At 40.4% G+C, this 14,903-nt stretch overlaps 1 protein-coding gene across 1 annotated transcript; it reads left to right on the top strand.

Annotated features, from left to right (window-relative positions):
• Positions 1-3,295: 3,295 nt before the first annotated feature.
• LOC127753530 (protein G1-like5) lies at positions 3,296-5,006 on the top strand. Its single transcript, XM_052279016.1, has 2 exons — positions 3,296-3,598; positions 3,922-5,006. Exon 2 carries the CDS (start codon positions 3,929-3,931, stop codon positions 4,553-4,555), a length of 627 nt encoding a protein of 208 aa, XP_052134976.1. The 5' UTR covers positions 3,296-3,598; positions 3,922-3,928; the 3' UTR covers positions 4,556-5,006.
• The last annotated feature ends 9,897 nt before the right edge of the window (positions 5,007-14,903 follow it).

The raw sequence follows: 14,903 nt of genomic DNA, 5'->3' as shown, positions 1-14,903 counted from the left end.
GCCTCATATACCTTATGTAGTACTCCATCCATTTTATTTTACGTGTATTTGTTGGTTTTTTTTCTAATATTTAACTGTGCATCTTATTTAAGTCAAGCATTATTTATGTTTTATCATCTAATAAAAATAATAATACTAACCATAAAAAATATTTAAATAAGACGAACGATAATATTGAATAAAAAACCCATGAATGCAGTTTAAATTATGTAACGGAATGTGTATTATCTGAGTGAATTAAGATACTACTCTCTCCGTCCCATAATATAAGGGATTTTGACATTTTACTTGCACTGTTTGATCACTCGTCTTATTAAAAAAATTTAGAATTATTATTATTTTCACTTACTTTATTACCAAAGTATTTTAATTGGGCAGTTGGCTATTGTTAATTGGGCAGTGTACGTAGCCAGCTACCGATGGAGAACAATCCCCGCAGAAGTGCCCTGTAGCAGCACAGCAAATCTCCTGTACGCCTGGCCGCCGTAAGCGCAACTTGCCCCGAGCGCCATTGGCCCGCCCAATCCAAGCTCGCTCTCCTCCTCTTCATTTCATTCATCTCACCCGTGCTCCCCGGCCCTAGCTAGCTTAGCTCTCGTCGTCCTGCAGTCAAAGCAGCAACAGTGTCGCTCACACTGAACCCAACTCCCGGAGTGCACAAGCGAAGAAACACTGTGGCTGTGGGGTTTTGCTGCGCCCCCTGACGATCGATAGATGAAAGCTAGCGCTTGTGTGTTTGTCGTCCAAAATCAACTGGCCGTGTTTTTGATTCAAAATTTTTTTCTTCAAACTTTCAACTTTTTCGTCACATCAAATGTTTAGAGATATGTATGGTGCATTAAATATGGACGAAAAAAACCAATTGCACAGTTTGCATTTAAATCACCAGACTAATCTTTTGAGCCTAATTACGCCATAATTTGACAATGTGATATTACAATAAACATTTGCTAATAATGGATTAATTAGACTTAATAAATTCATCTCGCAGTTTACAGGTGGAATCTGTAATTTATTTTGTTATTAGTCTACGTTTAATACTTTAAATGTGTGTTCATATACTTAAAAAACTTTACACCCAATGAACTAAATGTGACCCCAAAACTACCGGCACGCACACAGGCACAGTGTGTACATGTTCACGGGAGAGAAATCTAGGTGACCAATCATCAGATGGATAAAACAAGAGCATCGTATGCATGCACATATATATCTGCGCCACAATTAGGCACTACTTTTGGGTATGTTTATGTTGGAGTATTAATTTAGAAGGAGTATACTATATGTAGAAATATTTAAGGTAGGGAACAAACAGTTGTTACTTGACATATATAGTAGGACAGCGACATGTTAATAATTGACAGTAGTTTTCACAATAATTGTGTGCTTCTACCTCCGCTTAGTTCATGGTGCCAGTGAAAAGTTTGACCTGTGAACAAACCTGTCTGAAATACATAAAATTTGATCTATATGATGATTTTTCAGTTAAAAACATATGAAGGGGATAATTATAGGTTACACTCATGACTACTACCAAGAGTTCTTTTAGCACAGAAGTTGAAAATGGACAATTTCTTGCGAAATTTCTACATTTAAAAAAGAGCCCCGACAGTAGTATTTCCAATTTCTAGATAAGCCAAAACATTTTCTTTCATGTATCTATAAAACCTACAAATATAACAAGTAGCTTTCAGGATTTTTTTTCCCCAAAATCAATTCCTAGCCAAAAAAGAAACCGGAAACATATGGAAATCTAACGTGACCCAAGCAAGAGGGAGCACATCAACTACAGTGCTTATTATCACCAACAGGTAGTAGTAGTAGGCTCTCTAGTGTTTTACAAACAAGCTAGGGAGCACAACTCATTCCGATGAAAGCAAAATATTCTTGCCTAAGGTTAAAATTTGATAGCCGACTTTGTAAACCGGTTGTTTCAAAACTATTGAACGAACATTTGTGTTATTATATATCATAGATACCTCAAAATTGCTACTTACAATATTGGCAAAGAAATAGCTGACAACCGTGTGATAACTGGATTACTTATGGCCTATTCAGATTGTAGTCAAAATAAACCTTATCAAATTTTGGCAATACCAAAATTTTGGAAAGATGGTAATATTATCAAAAATTTAGCAGAATTTCTTATGCATTTACCAAATTTGGCAACACTAAACGTAGACATTTTTTTTTGGCAACTTTGCTAAAAATGATATGGTTGAAAATGCCATCAAAGTGAACGAGCTCTTAACAGTAGAAGCATGCATATATGTTGTAACATGACATGCCCATATAACTAGGGTGTATCATATATGGGCTAGAAGAGTAATCGACAAACATTAGATCTAGTGATTAGCCGAGCCGCGTGCACTGGTGAGAGAGGGGTGGAAAGAGAGAACTACTCCGCTTTTATAGTATTAGAAAAATCTTTACTAAACCCTGAGCTTAGTAACAAAGATCTCAACTGTTGGACAGAACTAGTGGACAGTTATGAAAACAAAATCAAAATTCAATGCACGGTGTGGCACATCAGTTTTTGAAGATGCCGATGGATAACAAAATTGTGTACGTGTATCATTTTCCAAACACCATATACGAAACATCATGCTACAGTAAGATACCAAACAACCACCCCAAAACCGAATTGAGATCCAGTCGGCCAGATGCTATTGAGAACGAACTTCGCCGCTGCTATTATGTTCACAATATACAACAACTTCTGCACAACCACAGCCATGCGTTTTTGTGATCTAATGACTGATTTTCTTCTACAGTATTCTGCTACAGTACGCCATAATCTTATCCATATCACTGTGACTAAGTAGTGTTTAGATTATAGCCGAAATAATAAACCTTATTACCAAATATTAGTAATATCTAAATTTTGATAAGTTGATATTAATATTGCGAAGTTTTGGTAAGATTCCTTATGTATGTATAAAAGTTTGATAAATAACAAAAATGTATATATCTTTGACAATCTTGCTTAAAAAATAATATGTTTTGAAATGATACCAATCTGAACAACACCTTAATTAACCTGTATGCACTAGATCCGAATTCGACGAAATTCAGCGAGTTTGAAAAACACTCGTACCCCAAAACTCCCCACCCCACCACCTCCGGCTCCGTCGCCGAACCGATCGAATCCCATCAAAAAAGGGAGCAAACTCGCATGAAATCCATCAAAAACGGAGCAAAACTCGCATGAAATCTCAATCGATCCCCGGCGCCGCCCGCCCACCACCGCCGTGTAAATTTTTTTTTAAAACCCTCGTCGTACCGATATATTTACCCTTCTCCTCGCTCTCGCTCTCGCTATCGCCTCCTTCTCGCCCAGCTTTTGCTCACGTCACATCACCTTTCACCTCCACCCCTCCACTCGCTCGCTCGCTCGCTTGCTTGCTCCAATTAATACCTCTTCTCCTTCTCCCCCAGCTACTAGCTTCCTCCTCCGCTTTTGCAGCTCGCCGCCGCCGCCGCCGCCGCGACACGGCGCGCATATGGTCGTCGTCGTCGTCGTCGTCGCTGGAGAAGACGAAGAAAGATAGTAGACCTGAGCTGGGGGGGCGGTGAATTCGCCGGAGAGCTAGCTAAGGTGAGTTTCGTTTTCGGTTTCGGTTTCGATCGATTTGTTGGTGCAGATGCATCTGGGAGCTAGAGAACTATTTATAGTGGCTGCGGTGCGGTGCGGCGTCGCCACGCCGCGCACGCGCGCGCCCACGTCGCGCGCGCGCGGGCGCGCGTCCACTCTCTCTCTCTCTCTTGGACCACTGCGCGCGCGGGCGCGCGTCGGCGTCGCCACGGCTTCTCAAGAACGCGCGCGCGCGCACTGATTCCCAGATAGATAGATCTATATCTGTTCGTCTTCCTCAGCTATGGTGTGGTGGTGGTGGTGGTGGTGTTTGTGGTGTTGTGCAGATCGACGATGGAGTTCGTGGCGCACGCGGCGGCGCCGGACAGCCCGCACTCGGACAGCGGCGGCGGAGGAGGGGGAATGGCGACGGGGGCGACGTCGGCGTCGGCGTCGGCGTCGGCGGCGGGGGCGTCGCCGAGCAGGTACGAGTCGCAGAAGCGGCGGGACTGGAACACGTTCGGGCAGTACCTCCGCAACCACCGGCCGCCGCTGTCGCTGGCGCGGTGCAGCGGCGCGCACGTCCTGGAGTTCCTCCGCTACCTGGACCAGTTCGGCAAGACCAAGGTGCACGCGCCGGCGTGCCCCTTCTTCGGCCACCCGGCGCCGCCGGCGCCGTGCCCGTGCCCGCTCCGCCAGGCGTGGGGCAGCCTCGACGCCCTCGTCGGCCGCCTCCGCGCCGCCTACGAGGAGAACGGCGGCCGCCCCGAGAACAACCCCTTCGGCGCCCGCGCCGTCCGCCTCTACCTCCGCGAGGTCCGCGAGCACCAGGCGCGCGCCCGCGGCGTCAGCTACGAGAAGAAGAAGCGCAAGAAGCCACCCCACCCCTCCTCCGCCGCCGCCGCGCACGACGACGCCGCCAACGGCGCCCTCCACCACCACCACCACATGCCGCCGCCTCCTCCCGGCGCCGCCGCCTGAGCCGAGCCGAGCTTGCTCCAAGATCGCCGGAAAACGAGCTGCTAGCCTCCTACTACGCATGCACTAGTTACTCCACTCCACTCCACTATGATCCCTAGCTAGGCTGCTCTTGCTACTAGCAAAACTACGGATTAATCTCCATGCTTGCTACTGCTGCTGCTGCTGCTACTGCATCTAATTAATTAGGTTGATTATTTCCTGATCGTTTCTTCCCAACTGGGTCGCTCTCGCACGTCGTCTCGTCTACTACTATTTGCTGGTAATTTTCTCCTCTCCTCATCTCTTCGGCCTTCTCCTCCCTACTTCATGTGTAATCAACTACTGCTGTTTGTGATGATGATATGATAGCTAGCTAGCTTCTCAAATCAAGAACTCGATCGTTTTGATTTTAGCTGGTCGTACTTGAGTAGTACTCCTACTCCTGATCAAAATTAATTGCTGTTCTTTGCTCTGCTGATCTAGCCATTACAGTCTTAAAAAAATCTCATCTTCTCTCTCTCTGCTGCTGCAACAAGATCGAACAAGTAGGTACCCTGCGAACAGTGTCTCCAACAGTGCGATCTGTTCTCCCGGGCCTGCTTGGTCGTCGTCCTCGTCGTCTTCTTCCTCTTTTCATGTTCTTGCAAGCAGAGAGAGTCAGTCAGTCAGGCAGTACAGTACACAGTGTGATCGATCGATCGATTTCGATTTCGATCGAGAGGAGAGAGAGAGAGTCGAGTCATGTCAGCACTGTGGCTGTCTCGTCCTTCTTGGGGAATCGACGTACTGTTTCTTCTTGGGGAGAGTCACGGATGGCTACCTATAGCAATTGCTGCTACTGCTACTAGTAGTAGTAGTAGTACAGCTCGAGCTAAGCTAGGAGCAGCAGCGTTAAGAGAGTGATGCTAACTAGCTGTGGCTGTGTGCCTGCTTCCGCCCTTTCAGGGGCGCTTTTGCTTTGCTTTTTATAGTACCTGTACTGCTCATACCATAAGTAGCTAGGCTTGCTTGGCCACCTCTGCCTCTCTCCTCTCATCATCTGCAATCACACAGATTGCCTCCTGAAAAATTCAATTTTTTTTCCCACAGAAACCACTGAAAAATTCAATCTTTCTCACAGTAACTAGTAGTACTACGAATTAAACTTCACCCTTAGCTAGATCTCACAGTTACACCAAACTACACTGGTACTCGGAATGCCCAAATGGGATCATATCATATTTGAAGGCAGTTAGTGCTGCTGTTCTTTGGATTTTTTGTTTGATCTTACAACCAAGCTTAGCTGCTTTAATTTCTTACTGATGTGGGAGTTTTTCAAATGCAGTTACGTGTTTCTCAGTGTTTCTGTCTAGTGTTATGCTTAGGATACCCTCTCTTGCTCCTCTTTCATATGCATGGTCTTGCATGCCTTTAATGGTACAGAGGAGAAGACTACAAGTAGTTTTGTCAGGCAGATGCAGGCTTCTAGCTATGCTTAATTAGAGCATGGTTAATAATATAGCCAGCTGCTTACCGTATAGATCTTTACAGTCTTCTACCTCTCAGCCAACTCATATACTCCCTTCGTCCCAAAAAAAAAGCAATCTAGGAGAGAATGTGATCCCTCGTAGTATAATGAATTTAGATGGAGGTTTGTCCAGATTCATCATTGTACTAGGAGGGATAGGATGGAGGGAGTAGTGGTTAGCTCTTAACTATTAATATATGGTCTACGTCTCTTTCACAGATTTTCTTGATTCCTGTGTCTTAGCCGGCTGTAAGCTAGCTTACCACCCGCTTTCCCTCTCTCTCCTTCTCTCTTATCCAACTCAGTATTCAGCCATCTTAGGCCATTCCTAACCCAAGAAACTAGATATAGTTCTCATAAACTCATCATCAAGAAACTAGTTCTAGATGTTCTTTTCCAATACAAACACTACTATTTCATACTTAAATTTAATGCTACTTATCTCACATGATATCTTAGATGTGTAGAAATCATGTCTCATGCAAACACATGGTTTCCTTCTCTTTCCACATTTATTCATTTGCCACATCATTTTTCATTCTACGTGACAGTTTATTTAATAATATGGACATTATTCCAGTTTATTTAATAATATGGACATTATTCTAGTAATTGGGTTGGGAATAGCCTCGTACCTTCTATTACTACTCCCTCCGTAAAAAAAAAGATAAACCCTAGGTTTCCGTGTCCAACGTTTGAACATCCATCTTATTTGAAAAAAATGAAAAAAATAAAAAAAGACAAGTCACGCATAAAGTATTAATCATGTTTTATCATCTAACAACAATGAAAAATACTAATAATAAAAAAAATTCATATAAGACGGAGAGTCCAACGTTGGATACGGAAACCCAGATTTGTTTTTTTAGACGGAGGGAGTACTTGCTTACTCCTAGCTTTGCTTTGCAGTAGCTTTGCTTTGCAGCAGCTAGCAGGAGTAATGCATTACAGTGGCAACAATGTGCCTCTCCTCTCTGATCGAGGAAAACTAGACTTGCTGGTGTGGCAATGGCAGGTCTCTGTGTGTGACTGGTAGGAGTTCTGCATGCTTCTACATGACCAGAGCTCTAGGCTAGCAGGTTTGCCCTGAGGAAGAAAGAGAAAAAGGGTTGCATTTGACCACTGTACATGTCCATTTCCATGCTGCTCTTTACACATCAAATCAAGGCATGGCTGTAAAAGCTTGCAAAGATCACACACACACTAAAGTGCCAGTGCCTTGCATTGGATGTTCTCTTGCATGGACAGCCATTTGTTCATGGGGTAATAGGCTGCTCTCTCTTCTCTTTGTGATCTCTCATCAGTCATCACCAGGTATTACTCAGCTAGCCAACAGGAAACTGGACTACTGGAGTACTATGCACTGTCACACTCCTTTGTCAATTGTCAGATTTGCTGCAGCTTCTCATTACCCCTACTGTAGTACTTGTACAGTACTCCCCTATTTTAAGTGTATGGCTGTGTCCAACGTTTGACCATTTGTCTTATTTAAAAAATTTATATATTTTTTAAAATTAATTCACGTATAAAATATTATTCATATTTTATCATCTAATAATAATAAAAATAGTAATAATAAAAAAATTAAATAAGATGGATGGTCCACAACTCACGCTTATTATGGGCGAGGGAGTACAGTAGTATAGCTGAGTTCTGACCTTTGAACAATGGCCGTGCGGCTCTTCATTCAAGTCGGAAAAAAATCCGGTATTTTCTTTGATATGCAGCTGCATTAATACCTTTGTGATGCCTACCTCTTGTATAAAAATTTCCTCTTTTACGATATTGACATGGTTTTAAAAACAATGTTGATACTAATTTCTACTTTATCCGTCCCATTTTGAGCGCAACCACGAGTTTTAATTCCTTGTTCAATTTTTGATTGTCTGTTTCTTTTCAAATTCTTTTATCATTAGTATTTTTGTTGTTTTTAGTTGATAAAACATGAATAATACTTTATGTGTGACTTTTTTTAACTTTTTTTAAAAAAAATAAATTCAAATAAGACGGATGATAAAAGTTGGACATGGAACTCATGGCTGCGTTTAAAAATGAGACGGAAGGGGTATTGATAAAAGATATAAAACACTCATTTTTTTTTTGTTAAAACACCTTTTTTACGATATTGACATGGGTCCTAAAATGATTCCTTCTACAAATACTATTCAGTGCTATTAATGAATAGTATTTTTTTTGACAAAGAAAGTTTTTTCTTCAAATATATATATGGCTTTGTGTATTTTTAGTTGGTGCACAGGTAGGAAGTTATACTTGTTTTGTTAATTTTTTTAGAGTGCTAAGTTTGTGCTTAAAACATGTCGAAAAGAATCAACAATATGTTTTGGTTATTTTTTTGTGACTGGAGGGAGAGAGTATGGAATGAATGGCTGCATTCAGGGCATTGATCTTGTTTCATTTTCACGCCGATTGTTTTTGCCAATTGTGTGGGGACTGGGGATCTAGAAAGTATTATTATGGTTGAGTTGTCCCCTCGAACTTACTGTATTTTGACGTTGATAATCTTGTGTTAAATATTGTATCATACTCACTCCATTTCATTTCTCCATTTCATTTTAAGTGCAGCTGTAGGTTTCTATATATAACATTTAACCATTCATCGTATTTAAAAAAATTATAAAATTTTTTAAAAGTAAGTCATGTATAAAGTACTATTTATGTTTTATCATCTAACAACAACAAAAATACTAATCATAAAATAATTAAATAAGACCGACGATCAAACATTTAACATAGAAATCCATATCTACACAAAAAGGAAAAAAAAATACTAGTTACTGTGAATAACACCGAGGTCTTCTATAAAAGGCCTTAATTAAGAAACACTGAAGTAAAGGTACAAAACACCACAAGTTAGATCTTTGATTTGAAAATATCAGCATACGAAAATATACCAGGAGTTCTGAGTTAAAAGAAATATTCCTTTTGATCGTCGTTCTGTCACTTGCCCGAAAAGAAAAGGAGAAATATTCTTCTCGATCCCAAATGAAAATAATTTTTAGTATTTTTTAGCTTATTTGAAAATTTTAAGTTGTTTTGGTATATATTAGTTTTCTTCATTATTTATTTCTTATTTACTCTTAAAGAAAATGCAGAATCTCTTACAAATATTTGACTCATCTATTCTAGTATGAATGGAGGGCAACAAAGTCATTTCAGCCATCTTTAAAATTCATCTTTGGCCGAGTTTAGTTCCAAACTTTTTTAACAAACTTTCAACTTTTTCATCACATTAAAACTTTCCTACACATATAAACTTTCAACTTTTCCGTCACATTGTTCCAATTTCAACCAAACTTTCAATTTTGGCGTAAACTAAACACACCCTGCATCTAGAACAACTTATATTTGGATTAAAAAAAGAGTATATATGTTGTACTTGTATCATAAACGTGTAATTGTACTTTGCCCAAAATATTACAACATATATAAAATTTCTTCAGGAATTGATACATTTGATTATTAGGGCACTAGTTGAATTACAGAAGTTAATTAGTTTAATTCTTTAGGGTGATAATAAAGCTCTCAATTAACAACTTTGGATACCATCCTGGTTGCTTTAGTTAGTAGATCAACGAACTCTTTATTTAGATTTTGTTGATGCTACATTTCTGTCGTTTTTCCGTTTTAATTATATGGCAGTTTCGTGGTATATAGTATGGTGGGTGTGACTTTGGAAATTGTACGCTTGTTTCTTTTCGCTGTCATTTTCCTTCGTGGAGCTTTTGCCAGCTAAATGCTGATACTGTCAGTGTCGATCATACAGTGCCTCTCTCACTGTATCCATACACATCTAATTAATAACTCATCTAAAAATAGTACTACATCTTATCTTATTTTATATCAAGCATATTTACCCGGTTTTTTATTTTTTAAAAAAGTACCTCTCCCACATTCTCTTTTTTTTTTCCTGCGAAACTGAGATGTACTATACTACGATGCTTGATTTGAGTACATATTATATATTTGAATTCATATATATGCTTGATTTGACACTTTATTCGATAAATTCGGGTAATAATTAAGCAAGTTCTAGTCATGCCTAGTGCAGGAAAATCCCCTTTGTTCTGCAAATACAATATTTGAGAAAATATATATGCATGTTCTGTTGTCAATCGCTCATTGCTCGTCGGGTAGCTATATATAGATATTTACTTCCTAGAAAAAAATGTTGCTCACAAAAAAAAAAACCCTACTCCATAGCGGACCGAGCAGTATTCTGCATATATGCACATTCTGCCTCAGATATAATATGAGTGAATTGAGCACTTAATTTGTAATCGCTCATGATCATTATGCTTATTCAATTCAGACTGTCGTTATCGGTGACTAACAAAGTAATTAACAATACAAAATATTGAGCTACCTAAAGAACACAAACTAACCATGAATTGGCAAGAACAAACAAGTAATAATTACTTAACCATGAATTGGCAAGAATCAAACTAACAATGAATTGGCAGATATATATCTAGGGAAGTCAACTATAACCGACCCCAGCTTATAATATGTACGTGTGTGCACTGCGTATTTACTCAAAATCTACGTGCACACGTTCAGTGTGTACATATATATATACAGTATATATAGTTAATTAGCGTCGGTATATATAGACAAAGAACAGTGGTGAACGTTATTTCATGACGAAGGTTTTCCGTACATTTCTCATTGAATTATATACGGGCAAGAAGGAACATGCATGCATAGTTAATTGATTAATTAGGTTTGTTGATGATATGGTCCAGCTACGAACAATCTAATGAATACTTTGGTTTCGGTCGTCACTACTAGTAGTTAGTAAATGGGATAAAATCGATTTGATCTCCAGGCCAATTGGGTATTTTTGACACCATTCAATTTTCAATATTGTTAGACTAATTTAGGGTGGTTAAATGCTCCCTCCGTCCCTAAATATAAGAGATTTTGGTTAGATGTGACGTATTCTAGTACTATGAATTTAGACAGGAGCATGTCCAGATTCGTAGAATTAGGATACATCCCATTTACCCAAAATCCCTTATATTTTGGGACGGAGGGAGTAGATGTCTATACAACACTCCATTAAAAAAATATATTTTAAAACTAGTTCATTGGAACCCATATATATACCAGTGACAACTTGTTAATTATCTTTTTCCTCCACCTCTCTTCTCAATCTCTCATCCCTTGCCTTTTCTCTTCTACCTCCTTTGTGAGCTAAGGGAGGTCCTAATGACAACAAACTTAGACTGTTCTCAGCTGCCTATGCCACGATATATCCATCGAAGCATCCACAAATGGAGGAGGACGTGGCAATAACATATAGCGAGCTAGCAACAATGACGGTGGTGAAGGAGCCCAATCCCTAGTTTCTAGAGAGTTGTATTCATCATCGCGTCACCTGGCCTCCCCACCCCTAGCACACCTCTGTCTCAACTTCTTCAAGATCTACATACTCGAATGTAGCAATGCCTTACTCTTAGCTAGGTGGCCATGCAAGAGGGGGAATCTCGTCGTCGAAGGCATGAGCTTGGGCTCGCTATCGGCTGCGCGTTAGATTTACAGTGGAGGTGTTGATCGAAAAGAAGGGATTCGGTGAGAGAAAGGAGGATGGAAGAGGGGAGAACATAGTAGAAAAAGCCGGACCAGCCAGCGAACTGTCCGAACGTCTAGGTCACGGGTCGAGCGGTTGGACCGCCAGGTCAACCGGTTCAAGTGCAGGTGAAAAACCGTTATTTACTCCATATATTCCTTTCAAACACTATATATGTGTTGCTCTATTGGCTAGCAAAGTTTGCGATCTCCCCAGAGACCCACGTTCGAGTCCCATGCGCACTAGATTGAATGCTATTTTTGCCTGTTGGGCCGCAAATTGCTAGTTTGGGCCTTGATTTGGCCCATCCTTTTGTGTTAGCCGTCTAGGCATGCCAGTTTTTTTCCCCTCCGGTCTTTTTGCGTGAACATACTGGCCACATCGTTGGTTCCGGTTTTTCCCAATTGAATCGCCGGTCCGGTCTGCTTTTTTGCACTGGGGGGAGAAGGAAGCTAAGCAGTATTGCAAGAGTTGCGGCCCTAGATTTGGTTGTGGACTCATTGTCATCTTTGCCTCTGTCAACAGTTAGTGCCACCACCTCCTCGAGCTCTGTCGTCTCTAGCTACCTCCACCGAGTATCGTCTTCTCCTCGAGCTTGTGTCCTCCCTTAGCACTGTCTTCTCCTCATGCTTTGCTTTACCAAGTTTAATCTCCACCGTCTCACCCGCTACATTCGGCGATCGAGCTTCGCTTCCATATTGCCCCCACCGAGCGTGCAAGAGAGTATTAGGGGGAGGAGGGGCAGAGAGCAGGGTGTGCGGTGGATAGGTGGGTCCTATATATATAGAGAGAGAGATGCGGACGAATGAGAGAGATGATAGGTGGGTCCTATATGTTTTTAAACTTTTAATGTTGATTGGGTTGTCACGTTTGGTGCCACATAGCAATGGTGATCAAATAAGCGCGATAAAAAGGTTGAAGCTATCAAATATAGAGGTGTTTTTTAAACAAAGAGAAGAGTAGTGAATACTCTCTCCATCCCAAAGAAATATAGTTCTATGTTATTTAGCATAAATTAAGATATGGAAGAAAAAACAACTCTAGTGCTCCTAATATTCATGTGTGTATGTTTACTGGTGTACTCCCTCCATCCCAAAAAAAAAAAGACAAACCCTGGGTTTCCGTGTCCAACTTTGACTGTCCGTCTTATATGAAATTTTTTTATAATTCGTATTTTTATTGTTGTTAGATGATAAAACATGATTAATATTTTATGCGTGACTTGTCTTTTTATTTTTTTTTCATAAACTTTTTAAATAAGACGGACGGTTAAGTGTCAAGTGAGTGCATTGTCGAATCGTAACACCCTGCCAAAAAAAACAATATAAAAATTTGAAATTTGTGTCAGTGCTAAACTCAAGCTAGAAATATCAATATTTTTTGGTATTAGGCGTCTGAGCGAATGAGACGCGTTTAAAAGCTGCACCCACCTTCGAGTCTACCTCCCATATAATTTCCCACCGCGACAATTTTGAGGAGACATTAAAGTATTTTGTATTGCAGTTAATGAATCTTTCCAAATGTTACATATGACGTTGTTCGGATGTTTCAATAAGTATTTTATTTTGCTTAATTTGTCATTTTGATGGTCCAATCGTTTTCTCTCATATCAGGGTCCTAGAAATGTAGTAATACACACAAAGAAAATATCTGCATACACTAGTTCAGTGAAGCATCGATCGAATTAATCCTCGTCTCGTTCTCTGATTTCTCCGTCCGTCTTTCAAATCGCCGGTGCCAATTAATCACACCGCCGCGCGTCCACTCCATAACCACTCTCAGTTTCAGGTGGTGAAGCAGAAAGCGTAGTTCTCCCTCCGTCAAAAAAATATCTCATATCCAGATTCATCCATAATATATCGTTCTCATTCTCATGTTCAGATTTATCCTTAGGATTTAATTCTTTTTTGACAGAGTAAGTAAGAAATTGTGACGCGCCCCCACAATAATTAGGAAAAAAAGAAAAGAAAGAAAGCTACTGGGTATAGAGCGAGTGGGCTGTGGTTGCCTTGTTCCTTGGGCTTGCCGGCCGACCACGCAAGCAAGCAGTAGTGTACTAGTGCAGCGGCAGGCTCTCGGCCTTGGCCCAAACGGCGATCAGCATCAGCAAGCTAGGCCTTAATTTAGTCCTACCTCTCTAACCAACAGAGAATTAACGGCAGCAGCTTATAAGGTGGATTGCCTGGAGACTACCTAAAATTGCAGGTTAATCATTCATGTTACAGTGTAGTGCATTTTCACTAGCCATTGGTCACTGGCTGCAGCGTCGACCGCTATCCGCCAGCGAAAATATTGCATTTTCATTGGCTTTGGCCGCTGCTGCAGCGTCAACCATTGGAGAAAACTTAAAATGGCCGACAGGAAAATTTTTTTTAATAGTGACAGCATCACTACCAACATTTTAAACATTTTAAGTAGCATAGATACGTGTCTAGAAAGTCCTAACGTTCATGAAACAGTTTTCTTGGGTTAAGATCCTAGCCAGTTTCTTCATTTCAGATTTTAGCTTTCTTCTTTTTCTTGTAGTCTACTACCTCGGTCCCAAAAAGAATCAATCTACGATAGAATATGACCTATCCTAGGCATAGTAAAAAAAACGGACCAGAGGTCGACCCGCTGGCCGTCGGTTCACCGGTCGAACCGCCGTTTTTATTTATTAATAGTATATTTGATTTGTATTATTTTAAATATAGAATCATCACAATTGGTGAAAATATGCATAAATAAACTAGTATATATATTATTATATGGTCACAACGTCAAAAGAAATAATAACATAATAAATTCATAATGCCATACTGCTAGGACAAATTAAAAACTGGTTCGATTATTAAAAAATCACAACCAGTTCACCGGTTCTCATAAAAACTGTCCGATTCACCGTTCTTTTACCTATTCGATTGCAGGGGCCGTCTTTTTGTTGAACCGAGCCGCCAAGGTTGCCGGTTCCGGTTTTTTCCGATTCAACCGCCGATCTGGTCCCTTTTTTTACTATGATCCTAGGACAACCAATCTGGGTGTCACATCCTAGTTGATTCATTTTGGGCGGAGTGAGTACATTTAATACATATAAGAATTTAATTTGAAACATGGTATTTGCAATCATTTTCTGTATCTTCGTTAATTTGCTAATCAATAAAGATCCATCTTTTTTTCCTCGAGAGAAAAAAAAAGATGAAATCGCTATCTGTCCAGTTGGTAATCACCTGTAACAAAATTTATATCACGTTTCCAGATGGCCACCCTATAATATAGCGTCTGGTACTTCTACA

Source organism: Oryza glaberrima, chromosome 10 (assembly GCF_000147395.1).
Source record: "Oryza glaberrima chromosome 10, OglaRS2, whole genome shotgun sequence".
In the NCBI taxonomy this organism is placed as follows: Eukaryota; Viridiplantae; Streptophyta; class Magnoliopsida; order Poales; family Poaceae; genus Oryza; species Oryza glaberrima.
The sequence above is the reverse complement of the archived record's forward strand: the minus strand, read 5'-3'. Positions and strand labels throughout refer to the sequence as shown.

Excerpts from the sequence above, each read along its gene's own strand:
- LOC127753530 (XM_052279016.1), top strand. The coding sequence starts at position 3,929 with ATGGAGTTCGTGGCGCACGCGGCGGCGCCGGACAGCCCGCACTCGGAC.